Below are 18,356 nucleotides of genomic sequence, written 5' to 3'. Positions count from 1 at the left end.
CTCTTGAGAATATCCTTTTTTCTTTGTTGTTGAAGATCAGTGAACCCGTGAATTAATTCTGTCTTTGTAAATCCAAGAATAAAATGTCAAAAGTATAATAACAATTGATGTACGCCCTTCTAAATCCCAGGTTTCTTCAACCACCTGAATAAGGAATCATAGCAGTGGCCTAGAAAATACATCACACTTTAGAAAGATTTCAGACCACATTATAAACTTTTCTCTCGCTCCCTTCCATTCTTGTTTTATCAAAGTATACTTCCAATAATCTTCACAAGTGAGCTGTACTGTAATTTCACTGTGAAATTATTTTATGATCTTTTCAACTGATAGTTTGGGCTATGAAATTGATTCTGCCGCCGCTCCGCTCGGGATACGAACAGAGAAAGAAAAGAGAGAGCTTGTGTGTCTCAGAGAGGGAGAGGGTTCGATTTTTTCGCAGCGGTGACGGTCGCTGACAGACGCTGTTTGATGTTTACGTCCGAGACAGATGTTCCACATTAAACAGGACCTGGCACAAGGATGGACACCATGTGGGATGTCTCCTGTCTCTGCCAAGGCCCTCTCTAGCACACAAATATAAACACACTTACATAGGCAGCCATAAAATCTGACCTACAGACAGAAGTGGAAACTTACATCAACACAGACTGCATGCAAGGACTGACAAGCAGACAAACTGTCTGTCCAAAACCAAATGACACTTACGCACAACTTCCATCAACTTTAAATGCATTTTCAGTTTATTCATTGATGGCAGTTACCCCACTGACCTCCTGGACTGCTGGAATGCAGTTCAGCTCTTCGCTCATTTCGGTCGTCATTTATTGTCTTTGCCTTTGAAGTTTTAACAGTCGCTTCACGTACATACAAGCACACACGCACATACAAGCTGTGTGCTGTCTCTGATCCACCTGATCCTCTTTCCTTCCTCTCTGTTTCTGTTTCAAACAAGGCGGAGCAGGAGGAAGGAGGCTTTGATTCCTCTGACAGGCCCTTGTCTGCTTTTGTTTACAGTCTTCTCTCGCTGCTCGCGTCCTTTGGTGCAGAGCACAGGAAGGCTGTTTTTTAATAAAACGCAGTTGTTCATCGTTGCGTTTTTATTGTCTAATGCTAGGTTTGATCCATCTGAATGAAAAAGGGGAGATAGGTTCCTGTCTAATGGCTTCTTAAAGAAAGATTACCTGATGAAGACTATGAACATGAATGAGAATTGTTTCCCCCTCAGATTGGCTCCTATGTTTGTTCCTCTGTGTGTTTTAGATGCTGTGGAGCCAGTCAGCTGTCCTTCAGTCACAGACTTTGTTTGTCGCAGCGGCCACTGCATTGAATCCCACCTGGTGTGCGACAACAAGGCCGACTGTGCTGATGAATCAGATGAGATAGACTGCGGTGAGTAGACATGGGAAATAGAATAGCTTTTATTTTTGGAATTGGGAGTGAATCCATTTTTCAGCCCACACGTCTTGACACCTTCTTTTTTCCCTTCCATCTCTCTCTCTCTCTCGTGTAGACCACGTTGTTGGCTTGCCAGGCACCTGCAATTTCAACATGGAGGAAGACCAATGGGAAGAGAGCTGCAAGCTTTCTCAGGAGCATGATGATGACTTTGATTGGAGGATTAGTCACAGGAGTGAGATGCCAGATGCTGGACCTCATACCGACCACAGTCCAGGTCAGTACCTTATCTGCTGCCAACCCTGCAGCAGTGGTTCTCAAACCTTTTCACATCAAGGACCCCTAAACTGACATCATATTAGACCCCATTTGATAAGATTTTGTCCCAGGGTCTCCCATCTGACAAGATTTTTGCTTTTAGATGTTTTATTACAGAAAGTGTATGAAACCCATGACCAAAATAGTCACATTCTGTCATTGTGTTACTTATGGATGCAATTATAGTAAAAATAAATTGTTCTCCTTTTTGCTGGGGACCCTTGGAACTCCCTCAAGGACCCCTGGGGGTCTCCGGACACCACTTTGAGAACCACTGTCTTACAGATTTTGTTTATATTCTACTCATTTGCAACAGCAAATATATTTTTAATGAACATATCTGCCGTGTTGCAAACTGAACATGAGCAAAATGTTCACTGACAACATTTTTGATTTTTTTCCCCCACAGAATCCGCTTTTGCGCTCAAGCATCCACTACTTTACTAAATTAAATATTATTTTCATTATTGATTAATCTGCCAGTTATTTTCTAGCTTAATTGATCAATTCAATTCAATTCAATTCAATTCAATTCAATTCAGTTCAATTCAATTTTATTTATATAGCGCCAAATCACAACAAAAGTCATCTCAGGGCACTTTTCACATAGAGCAGGTCTAGACCACACTTGTTAATTTACAGTGACCCAACATTCCCCCATGAGCAGGACTTGGTGACAGCGGTAAGGAAAAACTCCTCTTTAAAGGGAAGAAACCTCAATCTCTCTTGATTAATCGTTTATTCTATGAAATGTTAAAAAATAGTGAAAGAATTGGATTCACATTTTCTTAGAGGCCACAGTGATGTCTTCAGTTTGCTTGTTGTCCAAAACCTTCAGATATTCAATTCATCATCATATATGAGAGAGAAAAACAGCAGCAGAAGCTGGAACCAGTGCATGTTGGCCATTTTTGCATGATTAAAATGATTTTTGATATTATTCAAACCAACTATTTTGATATTCAATCATCAAAATAGTTGCAGATTCATTTTCTTTTGATCGACTTATCGATTTATAGTTGTAGCTCTAAAAGTGTGAAGAACAGTTTTTATAGTTATGTTTAGGCACTCAAAGCACTTTGTTAGGGAACGATCATCGTCTTGGTTAAATAATGAAAAGTTAGTTTACTTTATCAACACTTAAGTGAAACCTTAAACTTAAGTTCTTTTATTTCTGACCTCTTTTTCATGACAGAATGAGCATACACGCTGTAAATATGGTTCCTGTTTGTGTTCAAAACTCACTGCATGTATTTGCTTTCTGCATTGTTAAAAAAAAAAAGATTAATAATGCTGTCAAAATAACGTTTCCTAAAATTAAGAACAAACAACCTCTGTGTCCTGACATCTTCCGTGTTTTCAGCTCGCAGGCAGTTCAGAGCAGCGTCTTTGTAATTACGACTTGACAGCTGGGAAATAGGAGCTTCCGACAGGCATGTGAAGGCAGGGTTAATAATACATCCTGATCAGTGTCAGACTGAGTCAAACTGAGCTTAACAGCAGTGGACGTGTTGTTTGTCTTGTGTACAGTGATGCTGCTGTGGCAAAACATATTTTTGCTTCTGATTAATTGAAAATAAATCCTTGACTATTAATCACTGTCATTGGATCTGTGGCTGTAATTACACTCATCTAAACTAGGAAATGCAAACCCGTCATTTCTATGTGGCTTTACCTGTAATTTGCATTCATTAATTGTTGTATTGTACTGTTCTGTACTATATTTGCATTGTTCTCTGTTAGTCAATGCTGTTTTCTTTGTCTGCCTTGAAAATTGAGTCTTGATGTTGAGGCGACGACCTTGATCAACAAAGGATAGCGGCATGAAAATAATGAAAAATTTCATTAAAGTTTAGATTAGCAGTGATTTATTGAACGGGAACTGCACACTATTTGGTAACGTTTGCTTCAGTTCAGAAAGAGAAAAAGAAAGACAACAAGGAAAACAGAGCCAGGTTAAGAGTCACCTGAACTTTTAGCAGTAGTTTATTTTACATATTTTGAAAGATGCAACTAATTATTATTTTCATTACTGATTAATCTGCCAATTATTTTCTCAAGTGAGCAATTGTCAGTCAATCATTTAGTCAATAAAAAGTCCAAAAATGTGAAAAAATCCATGCCCATCACAGTTTTCCAGAGCCCAATATGACTGTTTCAACCAACAGTCAGAAACCCAGATGTTCAATTTATTCATATATGATAACAAATTATGTTTGTCACATATACACATTGTCATAGATACATATGCCAAAGAAAAGCAAGAAATCCTCACATTTAAGAAGCTGCAACAAGAGAATGTTTTGCATTTTAAATGTGTTAAACGATTAATCGATTGTCGCAACGTTTACTGAATAATTTCCAGTCGACTAATCGATTAATTCACTAATCATGGGGTGGCCTGGTTACCTAATGGTTAGGGCAAACACTCTATACTGTAACCACAACATCCACTGTTCAATTCCAGCCAGGGGACGTTTGTTGCATGTCTTACCCCCCCCCACCCCCTCCCCCCTCTCTCTCTCTCTCACTCTCTCTCTCTCTCTTTCTCCTTGTTTCCTGTCAATCTTTGATTGAGAAATCATTTCAGCCTCGTATTAATACGCCAAACACAATGTCATCTAAAAGCACTCAGGGCTGTCAATAATGTTTCAAGGAGATGTAAGACTAGTTAAGTCATCAAATCATCCAAAATATTGCTGTGACCGTGAGGACAAAGCAGTGTTTTTCATGGGTGACAGTACTGTGCGGCTCTAATTCCTCCTTGTATTGGCTGTCGGCGGGTCGTTGAGTCCACACCCACTTCTGATTGGCCGGTTGAAATTATCGATCGCAGAGATGAATCTGGACACAGGGCGCTGTGTCATAGAAGGAACTTATGATCTCACTACAGAGCAGATCGATAAACCTGGCCATGTGTAACACCACACACACACACACACACACACACACACACACACACAAGCTGAAGGAGGGCAGAAGACGCACACGACTCTGCAGACATCAGATGATGTTAACATCTGAATGACGGATTCTTGAGCAACTGTCTTTATCTGAATGAATATGCTGTCTCTGTTTTGATTATTTTTGAGTCAGAAGAGAAGAATCCAGTGTTGTGGGTGGGCGCCGGGTTTGTTGTGCACTGTGGATTGTGATGGCCTTAAATCCCCTTTAACTCATGTGGAAAACTCCTACTTTGTTCTGGCATCGCACAGACACAATCTCATCTCCAAACCTAGCCGAGCAGAAGATGCTCTGTGTAGCTTTTGGCTGCAGGCTACAGCATTTCACAACAGCACACACGCTTTCTTCTGTCCAAATATCATGTATATCGAAACCAACAGAACAGAGATATTGGATTTCTCTTTCTGCAGCTGAAATTGGATGGTTGAGCTGGGTGTAGCCTGTGGATTTTCTTCTACTGCATCAGCTTTGTCATTCATCACACTGAAGTATTACTTGTATCTTACATAAATGTACTGCAAATGAAACGGCTACAAAGCTCTGCTCTGTACTATATCTCCAAAGGTGGTGGAGGAAAGTTCCTGTATATAAACTCAGCCGTTCAGAGGGAAGGTGACATTGCCAAAGTGACAACCAAGAGTCCATTTCCAGCCAGTGTCGGCCTGTGTCACCTGCGCTTCTGGTTCTACATGCACGGCTCCGACAGGATGGGAACGCTGAAGGTGATTTAATCTGAGCTACATTTCCATAAATGATTCAAAGTCTCTGTCTTTTTACTGTGGTTTGTGTCACGCATCGAGTTTCCAAAGATGGTTTTTGCTGTCAGATGATCCGTCACTGTCAACCCGAAGGCTTAATTTGGTTTTGTCAGAGATTTCTTTCCTGTTTTACCGAGCCTCTCGCTACATCACTGCTCCGCTTACTGTCAATCACCTGATACCCACAGGAAGGAATGAAAGCCCCGCATGCCAGAAAATAATCCATCAAAGCACGTCACCTTACAAACTTTATCATCATATCCATTTTTCATGTCTTTTTTTGGGTGTCTTTGTAAGCCGGGTTAATTTCAAAACAACAAACAATAAGCAAATGTTTAAAAAACAACAAATAATTAGACAGGAAGCACTCAGACGCAGCTGAAACTCATAATGACACCAGTATTCTCAATTGAAGTGGAATATAAATTAATACAACTTAGGTCACAGCAAAAACGTCAAAGTCTATTAAAACACTGTATAAAAAAAGATTTCTTAAACTGCTTTTTATATATATTGCACTTATACTTACATATTATATAGTTACTGTGTGTTAGTGTACATCTAACACAAATGCAAATCCATTCTGTATACTTCTAATGGGAGACATAATAATTGTGAACATTCTTTGTAAATTATTAAATGAAAAGCTCTCAAATTCAGAGACTTGGTAGATTTTAAAATTGTATAAATTATGTATAAAGTAAAAAGTAAATATTTTCCTGACAGTATCTGAAAATTAATAGAAAATGAACATGACTTGAGAGGAATGTGCATATTTTAAAAAAACAAATTATGAATATGTAAAAAAACAAAACAAAACTTGAATATAAATATTAAATATTTAAAGGCACCCTGAGGAGGTTTTTTTTTTACCCCTAGTAGGTGGTAAAAAGTAAAGTAATAGTATGTTTTTATGAATGGGTCTGTCTTTTGTTTGCTCTCGTCGATGCGCACGAGAATGCCAGTGCATGTGCATGAGCACGCAGGTGACATGATGCGCAGTCCTACCAAAGGTTTCACATTATTCCACTCATCTACTGATGGTGGTATCGCCAAGAAATGCAGGAATGTGCGGCAAAGGCAGGAAAGAAGATGCAAGTTAGTAGACATGGATGTCAATAATGCAGGTTTCAGAATTTTTGAAAAATCAACTTTGCAAATGTTTTTTGCAAAGGAAACACATTCAACAGTTAATATGTTTTGGTGACTAGAAGTTAATGTAAACAGAAACTTTGTTTATAATAAAACTCCTCCAGATAACTTGAAGTTATAGGTGTAAATTCATGGAGTTGTTGTCAGAATGAATTCAGAAAACTTTATTGTCTGTCGTGACAGAAAATCGTCTTAGATGTGACTCATCATACAGTGTACTGTACAAAACTCAGACTAAAATATACAGCACCTATTCCTAGAACAAAATAAAATACAAATAAATACAAATAATTAGAATAAAATGCATGGTACTAGTGCATGCAAAGTGGCATAGTGCTTGTGTAAGAGTTTGTTGTTGCTTCATAGTTTGTTTAAAATGCTTATGACAGTGGGAATGAAGGAGTTCCAGTAAGTATCCTTTTTGGCCAGAGGGACTTTATAGCGGTGGCCTGATGGTAGTAGGTGGAAAGACTTGTGCAGGGGGTGAGTGAGATCCTTTGAGGAGCTAAATATGTGTACCACACTTTTCAGTTGAAAAAAAAATGTTAAAAACAATCACCAAATATTAGAAATGTATGATCAAAATGGCATCTGGTCGAAAGTTTCCATGTTTGTTCTATATCTCTTCCTCTCTCTGCTTTATAGGTCTACACTGTCGGACCCAGCGGCACACGTCTGCTGATGTGGGCAGCCACTGGAAACCATGGCAACCAGTGGACATACGCTAATGTCATCCTGTCTAACCCAGCACCTTTCAGAGTAACCTTCCAGGCAGAGGTGGGTGGAGACATGTGGACAGACATCGCCCTGGATGACATATCCTACACTGAGGAGTGTATGGTGGGAGGTAAAGCCAGTTAAGGTTTTTTTTTCTCTCGTCTATGATCCCATTTCTGCCCTTGCACTTAAGATTTTCTTGTCCTTCCAGCAGTAGGCTCATTTTTTATTAAATTTCACCTTCTCCCGTTTCCTCGGTTTCTGTCTACCAACATCCAAACTCCTCTCCTCCGTTTCCATATAAATTGTGTGGACCCTCAGGGAGAGTGTAGCGACTTAATGGAGCCTGTTGCCCTGTAGGTCCATATAAATTCACTGTGGAGAGGGGGTCAGCGCCGAGGGACAGCACAGAGGGCGATGGGGGGGAAAGCAATTACATTTATATTGTGTTGATTCCTCGCTCCCTTCCTTCCATTCTCCCCTCACCTCTGAACTGCTTCCTCGGCTGACTTTCTGAGGAAGTAGTTCAGACTCTTAGCATTCCTCTCTGTTTTTCGCTCTTGCTTCGTGTGAAATAAAATCGATAAAAGGGGATTTGAGGTGTGCATGCATGTTTAATTATGTGCATGTAACTTCCCTGTCACCCCAGGACCAGTAACTCCCCAGCCTCTGACCTGTGACCTGGACCAGTTCCAGTGTGCACACTCCTTTCAGTGCATCCCGGAGAGCTGGAGGTGTGATGAGGAGCTTGACTGTGCCGACCGGTCTGATGAAGAGGATTGTCCCGCCGTGGTACCTGGAACTCCTCCTCCTCAAGGTCGTTGTCCTGCTGGGCATTACCAGTGTCTGAACAATGTCTGCCTCCCAGCCATACTGCGCTGTGACAGGGTCCCTGACTGTCCTTTTGGAGAGGATGAGTACGGCTGCCGTAAGTGTGTATGTGTGTGTGTGTGTGTATGTGTATGTGTGTCAGCTAGTTTTTTGTTTGACTGGACTAGTGCCAGTGCAGAGATGGGGAAAGAATAAATTTGATGAGTCAGTCCACGTCTCAGTCATTTTGGGAGTCTGACAGTTACAAAATAAATTTTAACAAATATGTGGATTTATAGCACGGATGTACTGCAGTACTTATGGAAGTACAGGTACGTGATCCACCATTTGAAAAGCGTCCACAAACAGATTTACCAATAGTGTCTTTAAAGAGGCTCAGCACCGAATGGCAAACAGAAACAGTTAGTGACCAGCTGGTGAACATAATGGAGCATTTAGCAGCTAAAGAGCCAGATATTTCCCTCAGGAGTTGGTAGAGACCAAAAACAGAGCTAAAAGAGAGTAAATATTGGTCTTACATTCACCAGATGGACAGAAACACGACTCCAAATCAATGATAATGTTGCTCCATAACTGCTGGATGTGTAAATAAGCAACTGTTGCAAACAAGTTCAACATATCAACTTAAAAGGTGATGATATGTCAATGTTGTTGTTTCTGCTGCCCCCAAATGGCCAAAAAAAATCAGTTATAATGCAGGTTTAAGGAATGAGAAGTTGAATGTTGGAGAAATTTTGAAGCAGAATAGAGATTTCTGGAGTTATTTCACATACTTCCAAGGTGCATGGAAAGTAGTTAATTTACCGAGATGGTTGGCTTTTTCTATATTCCCACAAACATGTTGGTCAGTGGCTTTAATGACCAGGCAAGCTCAGTTGTTTTGCTGGTTTATTTCCTACAGTGGTTCTTGGAACTGTGCAGAATTGACTCTATACCTTGTTCATGATTTTGTTCGGCAGCACTGAGTTTTGTTGCTGTTTCTCTCTGCCCCTGATGCCAGCAACATGTTTGTTTTTCTATCCCTAGAGGTGCACTGAACTGTATGAATTTTGTCACAATGTCTTCTTAAAAACCCTTAAATGTGAGATGAGTAATGTGCAGCAGAGACAATAAACAAGGAATCATATTAAGTGTCAAAGCATCAGCTTTTACTTTATGTGTTCTTGTGGTCTGCACATACTTTAGTGATCTGTGAATGCACCTCTCAAACACCCTGCTCACCCCTCTCTCCATTTTGCATCTGCCTCTCATTTTTTCCACCAGCTCTGCTGCAGTGTGAGCAGGGAGAACTGGTGTGTGAAGGATCGTCTGGTTGTATCCCACTTCAGAAGCGTTGCGACCACTCTGCTGACTGTCTGCCTTTCCACTCTGATGAGTCCAGCTGCCATGGTAACGTACAGAACTATACCTTCCACTTTAAAGCTTTTTACCATTAACCAGTCTGACCTTGAAGCACAGATATGTCACAAGTGGCATTGACTCCATTAAATCACAGTGTGTCCATCTGTGCATTTTACTTCTGATTATATAGTTCTTCATGTAGCTTTGACTTTTATTAGTGATTGTATTTTTTAATTAACGTCTTTTTATATTTAAACGTCAGACATTGTGATGTTTTGTTCCATCTCCAAGGTGGCAGGAGGATTTCTTTCATCTTTTTGTCTACAAAAAAATTCAAGCATTAAAATACATAAATATGCAATTTAATTCAGTCCAAATCTTTGTTCTTTTCTCTTTATTATACTCTCAAGTGTCACTGCTCAGTTTTGGCTCAAGTATTGCCAAACTGTCACTCACGTCTACTTATTTCCAGCCTCTCAGGACATCAACTGTGGCTGTTTAGTCTTCAAATCACACCTCACAATTTACCGCATGCTGCCAAAATCCATTAAAGCATCTGCTTTTTTTCTCTCTCTTCACCTGAGAGGAAACAGATTCAGGCAGGTTGCTGCTCTGACATCTGACATCAGAGCTTGAAATCTGTAAATTCTCCAGGAAAAAGACTGAACCTCCCCATTTAGTCTGCGTCCCTGCCGGCCCCTAGTCATTTTATAGGATGTCAGGAGTTCATAATGGTGTTTCACACATGATGGTAACCTTGATAACCCTCAGACAACCTTTAGAGGCAAGAACAGTCATCAGTGGACGCACTGGAGAGATGAAAAAAGATGGAACAGTTTCTGCAGAGGTTAATGGATGGCGCTCAACAGTGTGCCATTTCCCCCGGCAACATAATTCACTCATTTCATGTTCTGATGTCACAGCAGCAACGTGCTTGAGTGTACAGCATGTCTATTACCTCTCAGGTGAAGAGAGAAATGGATGAAGGCTGCTAACAGAGAAAGAGAGCGAAGGAAAACCTTTGATGGGTTTTATTTTCTGTATGCTTTTTGGCAGTTACGATCAGTTTCTTTTGCGTTATTTGCAGATTGTCCCCTGATGTATTGCCTGGGTCATGGCTCATGTCTTGTGGAGGAACACGGGCCTGTTTGTGTGTAAGTTGATGTGCACCAGAACACACAGACACAAACATGCATTTGTAAGCAGGCAAATGCACACACCCGCGCACTCAGTCGCACTCATAAACATGCACAAAGATAAGTAACATGTCTGCTCTTCCTACTCCTCCCATCCTTTATCTCTCTTTGTGAGACTTAAAACATGGAAATCCCATCAGTCTTGTTTTTTTCCCTGGAAAAGACACGCTTCATGAAGCATGTGGGAATCTGCTTATCCCCCACAGCTTAACCAGGGTGGTTCTGCCTTCATTTGTCCACCGGCGCAGTGTTTCCAGGGGAATCTCTGATGGATTCTCCTGGTCAATATTTAAACACGATTACTACCAATGGTCTTGGTGGGTAGACCACAAAAAACTCATGTAGGGATTAATCTGCTGAGAGGCCGTAAGGCTGGCAGACAGGACGCCCTCACTTTCAAAACAGGTTTGAGACAGACACTGCAACCGCTCCGTTGGAGGTTTTTTAGGAAGCTCATGAATCTAGTTCTCTGCATCAGCAGTTTGGAATGTCTGCAATGAGATATTCCATTATGAAAGTAAGAATACAATTATGAGCCTTGCTGCTGGATCTGCTAACTTCATTATGCGCCAGTGAATCTTCTCTCCATCCTCACGTCAGAAGGTTCAATTCTCCAAAGACTGCATTTGAATTGTCCAGCAGGCAAGATACTTGTTTTCCACAAGCGCAATTAGAGTGTCACATTATTGCAAATGCAATCCCAGCAAATACTGGAGCAGGAAAATACTTTAAAAAATTGCTTTTCTGGAATGTGAAGATATTTCACTGCTGCCTGAAGAAACGCTGCCTACCCCGTTCTCTTATTCTCTCACTCAGCCTCCTCGTGTTTGATTCCCCCTCTCATTTATTCCCCTGTCCGACATTCCCTAACGCAGCGCCGCCACCACTGCCCGTTCTCATTATGTAACAGGACTTTACCGCTGTCATTCACTGTACGGTGTGGTAAGGAGCTCCTGTAGCTGTTCCAGGCTTGATAACAGCCCTTCTGTAGCAGAACCCGAGGCCAGCATTGGAGGGCACCTCTGGCTCAGTATTTGCATCACGTTCCTACACTCTGCTGAGCAGGATCCACCAGGGAACCAGGCCAGGGACGGCCCACTGCCATGGCCAGACAGTCACACAATATGTACTCTGACCCCCTCTGAATGATAATGATACACTCTGGCTTCGCTGAGAGCTGTGTTTCGCATTAGAAGGTCAATGTTGCTCAGAAATCAAGCTGATATTGAACAGATGTTGACTTGGAGCTGAGTCTTAGTTTGGGAGGAGACGGACTTACTTTCTTTCCCAGAGATGCAGCTCACCAGACGGGCCAAACTATTTGCAATTAGTCTCTGTTTCCGAGTTGGATGTCCAGCCGAGACGTATTCCACCATTTGTCAAGATTTTCGTTTTAAAAAATGGTGTGAGAGAAAATGTGTGACAACAAGTTTAATAGAGATTGATTTTCTTGATCTATTTTAGTATTTTATGATGTTTTATTACACTTTTATTGTTTTGTTCTCAAACTGTTCAAACAAATCCCATTAAAAGACCAACAATGTGTCAGTCTGTGTCTCAATACTTCTCAACCTCAAGCCTATTCATTCCTACTAAAGATGTAAATCTTTAAAATAGGTCACAAATATACGGTTTCATTTTCAAAAAAGGCCATTTTAATTTTCTTAAACAGCTGGGTGCTGTAGGTTTTAGCAAAGTTTACTCACACAGGAGTAAATGGTGTGTTTGTTGGGGATTATTTTTAGCCGCGGATCAATAGACATTTGCTGGCAGGTGAGTATTTGTGGCAGCAAGATGGAGTATATGGGATTAACTCAAAATAAACTACACTGCTCATGAATAATATATCTCAATATCAATTCATTGTTGGCTTTGGTCTTCATTTGTTTACATTAAGACAACAATAGAATAATATCAGTGATAATCTCTAAATTTTTACTGTTAATATTTCCACATGCATATTAAATGTGTTTGTCTGTCACCTGTAAACCAGTTTTGCACTAACTTGAAAGGAGCAACACAAATAATGGTTGATTCAACATCATCATTAGATCATTTTTCTTCATACTACGATGCAGAATATGGCAACAGAAATACTGTTTTAGTTTGTTTTGTTTGTATCTGATCACAGGTGTTATCCAGGATGGACAGGCAACCGTTGTCATATGAAGGAGAAGCCGCCTCTCTCCACCCCGTCACCGACACCAGAGGACACACGGCTGGGTAATTTAAAAAAACTCACCTCCCTGCTCATCTGCAATAGGCTGCATTCACACCAAATAAGGCAATGTGGCACTTTCCCGCAGGGTTGTGCGGAGGTGTGGGCGTGTTTATTTTTCTTTTAGACCGTAACATTTTATTTCTGTTTCACTGCTTTGTTTTCACTACCGCCGCTCCCTCTCATTCACTCTCTAGCTTGCTCGACCACAGCTGCTCTCTCTCTCTTGCTCGTGCTCTCAGCTCACCAGCAATAAAGTCTAACTTTACTTTTATCAAATGTTATCAAATGAAGAGAAATGTCCTCCCCTCTTCCTTGTCTTCCTTGTAATGTCTTATGTGATTGGCCACTGCAGTGTGACTTCGGGTTGTGTTTTGGCAAAACTTGATTTTGGTTCAACTTCTTTTCGGACAGCCATTGCGGTTTTTTTTGCTGAAGCCCATGCGGTCCCCACTCCTGCAGTCTAAGCGTACTATTCCCCTTCAAATGAATGGGAGAACTGCTGTTTTTCCTGCATTGCCAGATTGGTGTGAATACAGCCATCTCACCTGCATTTATTTGTTGCATTCTTGCCTATCCTGTTAATGTCTCTGCGGTTCATTAAAGACTATGTGAGAATTAAATTTACTTCTCTCTTGTATAGATGCTGTGTATGCTGGCATCGGTATCGGACTGCTGCTGCTGGTAGCCGGAATCGCCGTCTGCATTCTGGCTTTGTGCAAGAAAAAATGCTACTTAATGTGAGTCCTGGCTACAATAATGACAAACACGTTGTTGCTCTTTTAACTGATGATGTTGGTGAAGATGAAAGTGGTGATGATGAGTGTGTTTGCTGGCTCCACAGAAAACCTGACCCGATGGACTACGGGGTGATGGATAACGCAGCCTTTGACTGGAGAGCACAGGTCAGCGCATAGAAATGTCCAATCAATCATCAGCAAATTCTGTTCAGGCAACATTCGGTTTCTCAGCTATACAAATCTAATTTTTCTACCATTCTGCTCACATTTATTCAATAAGTGGATCTAACATTAGAGGAGGTCAGAAGGTGAACACCAAGCCTTTCTGCTAGATTACATTTTTGATTTAGTCTTATTGATTTTGTGGTTTATGTGCAGCTGTGCATATTTGTGTTTCTGTGGTTCACATACAGCAATAACTAAATAATCTAATCGAGTGCAACACCACAAGCTACAGCGTCAAAAATAACCAAGTAATCAACTGCTTATCTGATGCAGTTTGAGCAAAAACATAAGCTTTAGAAATTGTATTTACACTTGTAGTAAAATATAAAGTAAAAGTTCTACATTCAAAATCTACATTCAAAAAGAATTATCAGCAAAATGTACTCAAAGTACTTAAAGTAAAAAATACTCATTCTGCAGAAAAATGTGTGATTTATTATAATGTACTGTGTAAGTAGCATTTAAGTGTTGTACTTTATATACCTGTAGTTGAGTCTGGTGGTTCCCAACCTTGGGTCAGGCCCCCTTCAAAGGGTCACCAGATAAATCTGAGGGGTTGTAATATGATTAATGAGAGAGGAAAGATAAAAAACTACATGTCTTCTACACAAAATTGTATCATTTTTTTAGACTGTTATTTTATACTTTGCTTTTTTGTGAAATATTGCATGATTTTACCTCTTGTGGCCTCAATCTGTTATTTAAATGAAAGCATCTGATAAGTTTAGAGGGGATATCAATCTAACAACTCAAAGACCTTTATCAGAAACATCCCCAACTACAAATGGCTTTTTTGTAAGTGGTCACAAGCCAAAAAGGTGATTATATATTTACGTAAGAATCTACTTAAAAATGTAAAATCTTAATATTAAAAGTAACTAGTGTCAGATAAATGTAATGGAGTAAAAATCACAATATTTCCCTCTGAAATGTAGTGTAGTAGAAGTATAAAGATGCATAACATGGTAATACTCTCACTTAAGTACAGTAAATGTATTTAGTTACTGTCCACCACTGCACAGGTGTTTCTATTATTGTGTCCACCCACTGTGTGCTTTGTTACCTGCCATTTTGAGCTCAACTGTTACTCCTGCTATAACCAAAAAAGGTCCCAGCGCCAGAGGTGATACAATCACAGATATTCCATTTGGATAATGGCTCTTGTGTGTGTGTGTGCATGTGTGTGTGTCCATTTATGAGTGCACATATGTGTCAAAAATGATAAAATGGGTGAGCTGTACGTCTGGGCACACATGCACATTTTTATCTGTGTGGGCGTACAGTGAGTGTCATCCAGTAATAAAAGTGAGAGTGATGTTGAGAGCCACAACTGTCATGACTCTGATGATGGAGATTATCATAGATTTAATGGCAGTGTGTGTGTGCATGTGTGTGTGTGTGTGTGTATAATGTAATAGGAAAACCAGAACCATGATATATATTCTTTTAAGAGAGCCATGATCACATATATTATAGAAATATGTTTTACTAATGCCAACAACCAAACCAGACTTCTTTCCTGTGATGTGACACACTTACAAAACACATAAAAATGTATTTCAGTATATTCTATATCTGTATTGGCATGTCTGTACATGTTTGCTTTCATGTGGCTGCCAGAGAGGACGCAGCTATAAATAGAGAGGTGTAGGTGTGAACTGGTATCTCCACAACACAAACGAGAGGCGGAAACAGTCTGTGATTATGCCACTTCTGGAAGATGATGAAATGTTTTATGGAGGTTAGAGGTGTAATTATGGACGCATAACGGGTCTATTTGAATTTAATTGCGCCTGCATTTCATGCGCTCTCACACATTAAGGCTCATCTAATTTTAAGTCCATATACATGATTTTCCTTCCCTCAGCTCCCGTCTGTGGATGGCAGTTACCCCAGTGTTGACCCCGGGAGGAGTGATGGCGGGGGGCTTTCCATCAGCGTCTACCCCTGGAGGAAGGAGGTGGAGGTATGGTGTCTCTACTCAGCCCTTCGGCCTTTTACTTGAATTATCTGTGCAGAAGTCAGCGACGTGATGTATGTCTCTTTGTGTGTGTCTGTCCACAGCAGGGTTCGACCTGGAGAGATGCCAAGCTGTCCTTTGCCAACCCGTTGTACAATTACCCCCCTGATGCTCATGGTGCACTGCAGTAGATGTGGGTCATACAGTGTGTGAAAATACTCGATGGGTTTGTCTTGAGCCGCTGAGGTGCCAAGTCGGCGTAAACAATGCAAACAGTGGACTTAAGTTCTATTTTGCAAGGAGGTTTTTGAAAGTCAAATCTAATACAATGCTGTGATTGATAACTGAATTATTTCAATTGTTTTGAGGTGATACTCCCCACCGATGTGGTCCTAGATGTTGAAATAAAAGCTAAAAGCTGTTTGTCAGGAGAGCAGACTATCCCATGATTATTGAATTCAAGACAAACTAATTGTGTCCATGTGAATACCAATAAATTGTGTTAAAAAAACAAAAATTAAAGAGATGAACAACACTGTAGATTTATCTGCAGGAGATCTTCTCTATGCAACTGCAAAGACGTGTGTTTTGGAGGGCAAAACCTTCAAAGTATAGTTCGACATTTTGGGAAATATGAACTTAAGCATATTTGCTTTCTTGCTGTGAGTTAGATGGGAAGAAGCTGGTTAGCTTAGTTTAGCAACAAAGATTTGAATCAAGGGGCTTTGTCCAAAGGCAACAAAATCACCTACCAGTGCCTCTAAAGATCACTGATTAGCACGCTGTAGCTTGTTTGTTTAATCTGTACAAAAACCAAAGTGTAAAACAACAAGTCGTGTATTACTGGAGGTTATGTGTCAGACTATTTCTTGAAGCTCTTTCACAATGTTTCCAGTCTTTACACTCAGCCAAGTTAACCAGCTACTGGCTTCATATTCAACAGACTGGTACAAGAGTGGTTTCAATCTTCTCATCTAACTTTCTGCAAGAGAGTGACGGAGCTTATTTCCCAAAATGTCAAATGATTCCTTTAAATAGTCCAATATTGGGGAGGAAAAATTAATTACTAGTTTTAAGATGGATTTTTTTTTAAAGAGTCAGGGACATTTCAAAATGGGCATGAGAACAAATCCAAGAAATAAAATGTTGGTTATTTTGAATACTTTTTTGTGAGTAATGCTTTATGGAGTTTTTCTTTGTTTGTGTAGCTGTCATAAAAAAACAGAATTACAAAGAAAAAAATTACAAAAAAATAAAGGAAATATATACAAATATGCACATATATATACTTTATATATTTATGTACTGTAGATAGATGTAGATACACATATACAGTATATATTTGTTTACACATACACGGTATAGTTAAAGATAAAAAGTTGGAAAAGTTAAAAGCAAGTTATCTACAGCATGTACTGGAAAAACATGATCATATGCAAAATGATTATCTGCATGTTAAGTTGGTATAACCATTTTCATATTTGCTAAAACACACACACACACACACTATTCAACATACAGCAGCAAACACAGTTGTTTTAGAAGGTAAAACTTGTACATAGTCAGTGATATTTAGGAGACATTAAAAAACAATTACTCACAACAGTCAAATGTCAGTATCCAACAGCAAGCCAAAATGGGCATGAGAACAAACCCCAAGAAAATTAATTTTGGCCATTTTGGACACTTAGTATGGTCAATTTAGCAGTTTATTGACAGTGCTACAATATTCTCACTTCAGAAATGGTTGTGGGCGCTGTGCATGGTGATTAAGGTTTTCTTCAGAGCTGGCAAAAGCAGAAAACATCCACTTCATTGAACCGAAAGGCTCCACTGAACACACTGAGCCTCTAAATGGAGTCCCGACTTCATTAGGGATCCTTTTTAATCCTCACAAGTGCAAATAAAATAGTTTGCCCCTGTTTTATTTGCACATTAAAATCCACTACAAGTTAGCGTCCCAGCTGTTTTGTAAGTGGCGTGAACAGAGTCTCCAAGTCTCTTTATCAACCAGCGAAGACCAGATGGATCATAAACAGCACAGTTAAACCAGTCTGTTATAAATTTCATGAGTGTTCAGTCATGGTTCTTTTCAGCTGTGTCTCATTAGACATGCCATCATAAATGACCCTGTCATATTTGATACTCAACATGATGATTTACAATAATTATGTACTTTATTAGTATAGTGTTGTGTATTCTAAAGAGAATATTTCATGCAGGCAGCTTCCTTTCAGGCTGTTATTCTATATGTATGTAGGATCAAATTAAAAGTAATATTTTGTATTACAATGATATCCAGAGTTGTGTCTATTCATACTTTGCTAAATGTGTGATCTTGAATATATCCTTTTCTCTTGGAGTAAGTAAGAATTGTGGGCATTTTAGCATGTTCACGTCAGTTTTTAGCTCAAACAATGTTGTGCTAAAGGACTTCCTTTGCTCTTTTTTTATTTACTTTAAGTAAAACACACTTTCTTAAGAAAAGTTTCCTTTTTGGCCAGTGATTTTAAAATATAGCTTTACCTCTGGTTTTTA

General features: G+C 39.8%; 1 protein-coding gene across 1 annotated transcript in view; it reads left to right on the top strand.

The window, feature by feature from the left end:
* malrd1 (MAM and LDL receptor class A domain containing 1) overlaps positions 1-17,018 on the top strand; it is a 62,320-nt gene extending 45,302 nt beyond the window's left edge. The window contains exons 22-33 of the mRNA XM_042399986.1: positions 1,264-1,392; positions 1,514-1,675; positions 5,245-5,402; positions 7,236-7,437; positions 7,957-8,235; positions 9,402-9,527; positions 10,567-10,633; positions 12,807-12,898; positions 13,537-13,633; positions 13,738-13,798; positions 15,726-15,824; positions 15,923-17,018. Of these exons, the coding sequence (XP_042255920.1) occupies positions 1,264-1,392; positions 1,514-1,675; positions 5,245-5,402; positions 7,236-7,437; positions 7,957-8,235; positions 9,402-9,527; positions 10,567-10,633; positions 12,807-12,898; positions 13,537-13,633; positions 13,738-13,798; positions 15,726-15,824; positions 15,923-16,009 (1,559 nt within the window). The 3' untranslated portion in view covers positions 16,010-17,018. The remainder of the gene's footprint in view (positions 1-1,263; positions 1,393-1,513; positions 1,676-5,244; positions 5,403-7,235; positions 7,438-7,956; positions 8,236-9,401; positions 9,528-10,566; positions 10,634-12,806; positions 12,899-13,536; positions 13,634-13,737; positions 13,799-15,725; positions 15,825-15,922) is intronic.
* The last annotated feature ends 1,338 nt before the right edge of the window (positions 17,019-18,356 follow it).

Source organism: Thunnus maccoyii, chromosome 21 (assembly GCF_910596095.1).
Source record: "Thunnus maccoyii chromosome 21, fThuMac1.1, whole genome shotgun sequence".
Lineage (NCBI taxonomy): Eukaryota > Metazoa > Chordata > Actinopteri > Scombriformes > Scombridae > Thunnus > Thunnus maccoyii.
The sequence above is the reverse complement of the archived record's forward strand: the minus strand, read 5'-3'. Positions and strand labels throughout refer to the sequence as shown.